Source organism: Corvus kubaryi, unplaced genomic scaffold, assembly GCF_017639235.1.
Source record: "Corvus kubaryi isolate FWS band 111438036 unplaced genomic scaffold, C.kubaryi_AGA036_p1.0 69, whole genome shotgun sequence".
Lineage (NCBI taxonomy): Eukaryota > Metazoa > Chordata > Aves > Passeriformes > Corvidae > Corvus > Corvus kubaryi.
Window position 1 is genome coordinate 1,106,379 of NW_024582057.1, and position 9,113 is coordinate 1,115,491.

Consider the following 9,113-nt stretch of genomic DNA (forward strand, 5'->3'; position numbering starts at 1 on the left):
TCACAGGTGCAAATTTATATGTGTTCTCTTCCAAATTCCTCATTAATACCTGTCTTCATCTGTGACACCTACAAAAAATGAAAGAACAGCTAACCCAGGCTGCTTCTGTAGTGAGATCAGTGCTGCCAGACCAAATGGCAATATTAGTTTGTTTTCTCCTCATATCCATGGCTGCTTTTCTGTCCTGCATTTAAATTATAAACAATCTAAAGTGGATCTTCTCTTTTTGTCCCATATTAATAGTGCATCAAGGCCATGAGCTGCTGATCTAGGATTAAGGGCACCAACATAACAACAATAATAATGCAGTAGAAGAGGAGGAGACACTATGATTTCATTTCTATCTAAATCTGCAACAGTTTGTTAATGGAATTAGGAAGCTTCCTTTATGTAATTATCACTAAGTACGTCAGTCAAAGTCTAACTCATGATGTGTATCTTTCACCATGATAATACAGTGTTTTAGAACTACATGAAGTACACCATTTAGATAAGCTGAGCTGGAATTTACGACTCTCCATTTGCAAACAGCTCCAGAGCACTAATAGGCATTTCCAACTCAAGATAGGAAAGCAAAGGACTCAGTTTGTAAGGCTTCATGCTAAAAGTGAGGAGAGATCAATCAAAGAACATTTACACACTTTCTTTCCCCCAAAGTTGATACAAGAGAACAAAACTAAATGTTTTTAAAATACTCAGGATTCCTCCTTCTTATTTTTTTAATAAGAATGTACAGATGTATTCTTACTCTGCTCCTTTACCCTGCTTCCTAGAAACCTTCTAAATTTATTAGTTTAAAAAAAAGCAAAAAACCCACAACAAAAAGAAACAAACCACAAACAAACATTTAAACCAATCCAAAGGGAAGCAGCCTAATAAGATTTTCTGAATGACATTGAGTCTTGGAAAAAATTTGCAGGAAGACTAGGAATTAATCTGAAGATGCCTGTTTCCGACTGCCTGTTTTATCCACTGTACCTTTTGTTTCCCACAGCTGGAACTATGCAAGTCCTTTAATTTGAAAATAATTTTATTGTTTTCTTATTTACAGAAAATATGCCCCCTCCTTGAATATTAAGCCTTAAAACTATAAAAAATTGGAGCACGTAAGTACTTACATGTAAACAGGAACTACCCCACATAATGATAAATTTTTTTGCCTTTCTTGGTGCCCTGAGTAAGTCTGAATCGATGGCATCACAGTCACATCAAATGCCACATTTCTGAATGACAGCAGTCTCTAGCAAAAAGTCTGATGAGCCTGAAGACAGCTGAATTTGCTTTCATGGAAATAAAGCAATCCAGTTTCTGGTGTTCAAGTCTCCAGAAATGCCCAGACCCACCTTCAAACTGCCATTCCCTTTGCCAGTCACTGTCTAACTCACTGTCATCAGCACAGCACTCTACATCTGATCAATGGACCCTCAATGGGGACCATTAGGTGCCAGGAACTATGGCTTCAGCAGTTCCAGGGGCCAAATGTGGATATTTTCTTCACTTCCTTGAGAGGGACAGACCATGAGGTACATGCAGTCACAAACTTCAGGCAGGCTGCTACAGCAAAGGGTCACTCTGTCCTGTTTCTCCTGTTTTCTCTGACACATCAAGAATGTGACTATTTGAAAGATGCAGTCAGACATGAACTGAGTGTAAAGGTTTCAGTGACCTGTGCTGAGATCACACAGTCAGATCTTGTCTAGTTTCATAGCAATTTCACTTCTTCAAAACAGTCAACCTGAGCAAGCACTTTTTAAATTATTCAGTTAGATACCAGCTGTTTTCATCTAGCTTTCAGAAATACAATCACAGTTTGTACCCAGATTGGTGATATTTTTGAGCCAGTGTGCAGAGAGACCCTCATCTGAGAGCCTTGGTCTAAGTTCAGCATGATAATGTAGCATGGGTACATCTTGGATACATCTTAAATTAGATTCTTTTCATTCTAGTGGAAATGCAATGTGCCTTTTGCAAAGGATGGAGATAAATGCTTAAACATGAGAAAAACGGGGTCTGGGAAGAAGGTAAGATGTAATGTTCTGGGTCCACTATTGTATTGTCCTTTGGTTCAAACAAAACTCACTTAAAAGGGAAGGTGTAACAGGGGCCATTTGAAGTTTCAGGATGTTCTTTTGCCAAGTAGGAGAGTTAAGCTTTGTTTGCAAGAAACATGGAGGAGCTATTACAGGGGGAGAAAGGATACTAGGAGTTAGCGTACTGATAGGAAAAAAAAGGCATAGGAAGTGACTCAGACTAGTATAATCTGGTCAAAGATGCTGTATTAGCCATGCTTTGAGTTATGCTTATAGGGGGGATTTCATTCTGTTGGTGTTCTATAGGTTGGTTACTATAGGTTCAGTGAATGCTGCTCCTTGCCTTGCTTTGTTTATGTACAATGCACAAAACAGAGCATTACTGACCAGGAAATTGCTAAGACCTGAATAAGTCATCTTTTTTGCCATGGCACACCCGTCTTGGAAAAAACCACATATATTTTCTTCATGTTGGTGACAAAAATCTTACCTGATGTTTAGAGCTCATTTGAGGGCCCTGGAGAGGAGAGGTTGAAATGGCGGGAGGTGGATAATAATTTTTGAACTCTGGCATATTAAGATGATCACAACATGTGTAGACCCAGGAGGTCTCATTGTAATACCTTGTTAATGTCTTCAAAGCTTTTCAGAGACCTTTACAGAGTTATTCTAAATGAAAAAAATTAACCCTAAGAGGTACATTCAGTAACTGGAACCAACACGTGGAATAAAAGAGCCCTTGGGAGGAAGGTTAAGCTCTAATCTGCTTCTTTTCCACTTTGTTGTGGAAGCAGATGTGGCAGAGAAGGGGCCGACCAGCGTGAAGCCTGTGCACTCACATGGCTGATCCTCTGTCATGTATGATGTGTGTGTGTCCCAACAGCTAGCAGGGAGGCTGGGGAGGCCTGTCCTTTCCACTCAGACAGGCCATTTCTGCTGGAAGCATAACACAGGAGCACAAAGCTTGCAAATGTGTTCAGCATTGCTGACTCTCAGGGAACCCTACATTGGTGTTGGAAAAGAAAGAAAATACAATACTGTCTATGTATGCAATCACATCACACACTGCTTCACAAGGATGGGAAGGAAATGAAATTATACACAGGGGAGGCAGATCTGATTACTGGAAATTATATATACACTCTTGAGGTGAACAGTCTTCATCTAATTTGCAGGTAAATTAATGATTAACAAAGAAGCATGATCTATTAAAAATAAATTTTAGCGACAGACATATGCAACCTATTATGCTGATTTTTTTCACTTAAATCTAGTTCAATTCTTTTCTGTATCTCTGTGCACTATGCAATGAACTGATGGAGAAACAGCAAAGTTTTAAAAATTAGTGTCTTAGCAAAGATGAAGAGACAAAATTGTCACAGTACAAGAACAAACCATATTATCTATACCAAAGTTAAAACAAAAAATGGAAACTTCGTTTTTTCACTCAGCACACAAATGAATTCCCTCATCATTACCACAAGATGTTGCAGAGGCCACAAGCAGGAAGGGAATGCCATGGAGGACAGAATAATTAATTAGTGGAGTGGGATTCACTGGTGACAATGACCATGTGTGGCTGTAGAAGTCTCTAAAATGCTGACTACCAAGGTGGAGGTACAGCAGGTAAGGAGCAATTTTTCTTTGCCTTGTGTGCTGAAGCATGGTTACACCTACCAGGAGCAGAGCTGGGGCCTCTCAGAGCAGCTCTGGCAGAGGCTCTGGCAGTGGTGGCAGGGCAGTAGGAGGGAACGACAGCTACAGCAATCTCGAGTTGGAGATTTCACAATGCTGTGGAAATACAGCTCTACATAGGCATCCACCACTCTGGCCCACATCCAAGAGATGATCCAGTGTTAGGCAATCCTAGTCATACACCAGTTGAGATTCCTAAAATCTGCTTTCTTTTATATCAATCTTTATTAAAAAAACTTTTCAGTAAATTTGCTTTCTTTCACCTTTGCTAAAGGGCTACTACTTTTGTTTCCAAAGCAATTACACTAGAAATATGGTCTATTACCAAAAAAAAAAGGGGGGGGGGGATGGGGGAGTATCTTTGGTGATATATCTTTGTGTGGCTTTGCTCTGGGAACTTCCTGTAGTGAGAGACTTGTCTTATTGCAAGCAGCAAGGAGCACTGAAATACTTGCCATTTATGTATATGTGCCTGTATGTAACTGTTGTGTAGCCTGACTTCCCACAGCTATCTGGAAGCAACAACTTGTGTCACCAAAGAGTCCCCAGAGAAACAATCCGTTTGCCAGCACTGGACTTTATTATAATGGAGAACAAAAACCACATAGGCAGGAAACCATAAAACCCCTCAAGTCAACTGTAGCCAACGGCCAAGGGGCCTGGAGTGGCAGCGGGCACTGGAGCCAGGCACAGGGAGGGATGCAGCCAGTCCCAGGCCTGTTGCTTGCCAGTGGCTGTAGGTGGATGTTGTCGCCTGTCCCATCGCCACCCCTGGCCGTTTTCTTCGCTGATTTTGACCAGTGCCCAGACCCAAGGGGAAGTTAATGACTAACAACACCGCCTGGACACAGCAAGGTGCCCCGGCCGGGCGCGTCTGGGTGCACCCCTGCTGTGGGCTGCCTATCCGCCCCCACCGCACCGCCCGGGCGGGGATGCCCCGGGGGACACTCGAGGCCACCGGCACAGACATCGGTTTTGCAAGTGACCCTGGACAGGAAAGGCGTTGTATGCAAAGGGGTAACTGGGAAAGCTCCCAGGCAATGAGTGGCGTGGAGCTGCTGATGGGGTTTTTTTGCAAGGCAAATACAACCCAGGAATTCACGGGGATAAGGCAGAGCAAACATTAACCTCCTGTGCCGGTGGCTATGCGGAACAGCCGCTACCACGGTTCCTCTCGTTTGCTGCTCCTTTTTCATGGAAAAACAGTTCGTGGCTCAAAGCCAGCTGTAAATCAACAGCTAAGTGAAACCATTATGTCAGGAGGATGCTTTAATCGGTTTACAAAACACTGCTCGAGGTACGATGCATATTCGTAGTCAGGAAGGGAATGCAGGCGGGTACCCGGGACGTCGAAACCCAGCGGGGTCACCGGCCTCAGCCCCGTCTGGTGACCAGCGGGGAGGTGGGAACAAGGACCTCCCCGCGAGCCCCCGGACCCCCGCCCCGAGCATCCCCACGGCTGACGGCCGGGCGTTTGCAAACGTTTTGCCTTAGGAAGTCTTCCTTAAAGTGCCCCGGAGAAACTATTTTGGATGATTGGATGGGCGGCGGGACCTCACTGCCCCTCGCTCGTTCGCTCCGGCGGATCTCACCCGAAACACCAGGGCAGAAAGGAAAAAAGAAGGGGAATCTCTTTAAAGGGAAAATAAACTCAACCCGGGGTCCGCCAGGGCGAGCTGCCCCAGGAGGCGAGGCGCGGCGCCGGGGATCGGGATCCCCCTGCCCTGGAGCCGGCGAGCCCGCAGCCCCCATCCGCACGGGCGCTTCCCGGCGGCCGCCGCCACTCCCCGGCCGTGCCCCGGCCGCGGCCCCGGGTGGGCGGTCCGGCAGCGCGGCCGCCCCTCCCTCCCCTGGCCCCTCCCGGCCGGAGAAACAAGACACACCTGCCCCGAAGGGGCTGGGGGTGTAGCAATGATGACAAGAGCAGCGCAGTGTTAGGGTTCAGTTCCAGCTGATTTTATTTCCTTCCCGAAGAAAAAAAAAACAAAACAAAACAAAAACAAAACAAAACAAAAAAAAAAAACAACCAAACAAAAAAACAGAAAAAAAAACCCCAAACAAAACAAAAAAAAAGAGAGGTTATTTACAGAAGGTATATCAACAATCTGACAGGCAGTGAACTTGACATGGTTAGCTGGCATGATTTTTTTTCTTTTTCTTTTTCTCCTTTCCCCACGTTGTGTTGTGGGTGATCGTAGACAAAAAAAAAAAAATCTACACAGCATATTGCACAGGATGGATGACCAAAAAAGAACAAAAAAAAAGAACAAAAAAGTTAAACCCTTAACGGAACCACCTCATTAGGCAGACGTCCTAGTGCCTGTCATGTTATATTAACATACATAAACACACAATCTTCTTTTTTGCTTATTATAATACAGACTTAAATGTACAAAGATGTTTTCACTTTCTTCATCTTAAACACAACAGCTATAAACCTGAATACATATGCTATCATCATGCCATAAGAGACTAAAACAATTATATTTAGCGACAAATAGAAAGGATTAAATAGTCAAATACAAGAATGAAAAATGCAGTACATAGTGTCGCGAACTCAAACCGGCATTTCGATAGATCCAGTGGTTTAAACGGCACGTTTTTGCTTAGAAAAAAAGTGCAAAAGATGTGGTTTACAAGTTAAAGGTACAGGATCCCTTCTGTGTAAATGCACCAGTTGCTTCACTTCATCCGGGGACAGGTGGCTCCCCAAAACGGTAGCATACAGCGTAAATCCCTTCCCCCGGCCCCCTCCGCGCAGAGGCAGGGGGCTGCGGAGCGGGCAGCGGCGGGGGCGGTGAGGGATGCTGTCACTTTAAGATGCCTGCAGATTGGAGTGTAAACATGGACAAAATAGGGGCTGATTCGTGGGTGTGTGAGAGTGTGAGTGAGCGTGAGCGCGCACACGCGTGTGAGATACTAACCAGCGGCCCTGTTGTTAAAATCAGGAAATCCAAACAGCGATTTACACCGATTTACACCCCCTTTATATATTTTTTACAAAAATACACTGAGAAAATAATCAAACGTTTTCATCTCTCTTCTCTTTTTGTTTTTAAAAGTGTCAAAAGTCTACATTTAAATATAAAAAATTAAAAGTTAAAACTCTAGCCCTTCAGTGAAGGAGACATAAAAATGGTGCGGGTAACAACGAGAACTACCAAAAAAGGACAAAGAAATACAAAGTCAAAAATGTTTGGCCAGTATAAATACGTCCACTTATAAAATGGCATCCGATTACATTTACAAGAAAAAAAAAAAAAACAAAACAATACGAGGATGGAGCATCGGTGAGAAAAAACAGTCTTTTCATTTACAGCTATAAGGAACAAACACATACATACTCTGAGAAAAAATTTGGTCCTGAATTTTCATTTTTTTTAAAGTCCAGCACAGATTTGAGTTGCGTTTGAATCCTTTAAAGAGTTAAGAATGAAAAAAAGCTGGTGATATTTTTGTAGGAATCAAACATAGCGCCATCTATCTGCTTTTATATTATCCTAACACTAGTTTTGTTTTTCTTAAACTGTTCAACAGTCTTACAGAAATCTTGAAAAGATAGACAGTATAACATGCTATATTAAACCCCACCAGTGAAATAATCCAACACCATCACGATTCTGAGTAAGAAGAAAAAAACTACTTTTTTTTTGTATTTTCGGGTTTGTTTTTTTTTTTTGTTGTTGGTTTTTTTTTTTTTTTTTGCAAAAGCCATCGCCCTCCGTTTCCCCTGTACCACATCATGACAGAAACTGTTCCCATTCGGTCTCTGTTTCAAAAGAAGTTTTCAGTGTTCTTGAACTTTCAGCCTTATTTTTCTCTCTACATATTACATGAGGTGACTGAGAAAAGCGCTGCCGCCACCTCATCTGTACGTGCAAATCCATTTCAGTTTATTATTATTTCCCCCCATCGTATTTCCAAGACAGCTCTCAAGTGTAAGTCTGGCTCTTCTCCGCTTAACTAGGATCTCAGTCCAGCTCCATCCGCCTCCTCCTCCTCCTCCCAGCATTGTTGCCTCCTCTCACCGCAGAAGAAACCGGGACAAGATTTCTCCCCACAAATGTGAACCTTGCAAAGGGTTTGGGTGGATTTTTTTTTTTTTTCCAGGCAGTTCTGATTGCTCTTTCATAGGAAAGAGGGAATACTCAAGACATCCAGTATACGCTCAGCACAACGCATCGCTCCCCCTCCTCTTTATTCGTATAAAATGGGCAGTAACAAAGAACCCAGAGGTGTATGTGGTTTCCCCCTCCCTCCCCCTTTCTCTGTCTCTCTTTTCAGGAAATAAAAAAAGGAAAAAGGACAGCGTTTCGCCCCCGCCAGTCTCTCAAAAAGCACCGTCAGGCTCCTCTCTCGGAGGGGGTGTGTGCGGGTCCGTCTGCAGCCGGAGGAAGGGGACTGCTGGCCGTTCCGCAAGGAGAGGGCGATCCCGCTCCTTCCCCGAGCACAAGAAGCAATTTCTCAACAGCCCCTTCCCAGAAACAAACAAAACACCTCCTCCCCCCCTAAAAAAAACCCAAAACACAAACACCAAACAAAACAGAAAAAGACACAAAAGCACCCGGCGAGGTGGGCGAGTCCTGCCGACAGCCACGCGCGCCGGCGCCTCCTCCAGCAGGGCCCGGCTCTCGCCTCAGTAAGTGAAGACCAGGTTGGAAATGCTGGACTCCAGCCAGTCCCCCGAGATCATCTCACTTACCTCCGGCGTGCAATAGTCCGGGAACTCAAAGTGCGAGCCCGAGCCGGGCTCGAAGTTAAAATCCAGGTCCCGGTCGAGCACCGAGGAGCTGAAGCTGCCCAGGGACATGCTCTCAAAGCCGGGGCTGGGGTTCAGGTCCAAGAGGTCGTCCTCAAACTCGTCGTCCGACGAAGAGGAGCCGGAGGAGGAAGAGGAGGAGGAGTGGGAGGACGCGGAGGAGGAATGCGCCGTCGAAGGGGCCGGGGAGGAGGCGCGCAAGCTGGTGTAGCTGCGGTGATCCGAGGGCGAGCCGGAGCCGGAGGGCGAGGGGCAAGCGACGCCGCCGCAGTCCCCGTCGGGCCGGCCCGCGCCGCCGCCCCCCTCCTCGTAGAGGCTCAAGGGGTCTCCGGTCTCCGCCGAGCTGCTCAGCGTGGGGCTGCCGGGCACGGCGCCACTGGGGGAGGCGGAGGCGGCCGCCGCCTGCCCGCTACCGAAGATGTAGACCCGCTTCAGCTTCTTCTCGGCCAGCGGCTTGCCGGGTCCCGAGGGCGCGCCCGCCGCCCCCCGGGGCTTGTAGAGCGCCTGGTGCTCGGGCGGCAGCAGCGCGGCCGACGGCTCCCCGGGGAAGGGGGCGGCCTTGGCCCCCGCCGCCTTGCCGTGGGGCTTGCCGCCCGCGCCCGCGCCACCGCCGCCCGCGGGGGAGGGCT

At 46.2% G+C, this 9,113-nt stretch overlaps 1 protein-coding gene across 1 annotated transcript in view; it reads right to left on the reverse strand.

Moving 5' to 3' along the window:
- Positions 1–6,036: 6,036 nt before the first annotated feature.
- Positions 6,037–9,113, reverse strand: part of SOX4 (SRY-box transcription factor 4) — a 3,685-nt gene continuing 608 nt past the window's right edge. The window contains exon 2 of the mRNA XM_042049001.1: positions 6,037–9,111. Coding sequence (XP_041904935.1) covers positions 8,362–9,111 — 750 coding nt within the window. The 3' untranslated portion in view covers positions 6,037–8,361. The remainder of the gene's footprint in view (positions 9,112–9,113) is intronic.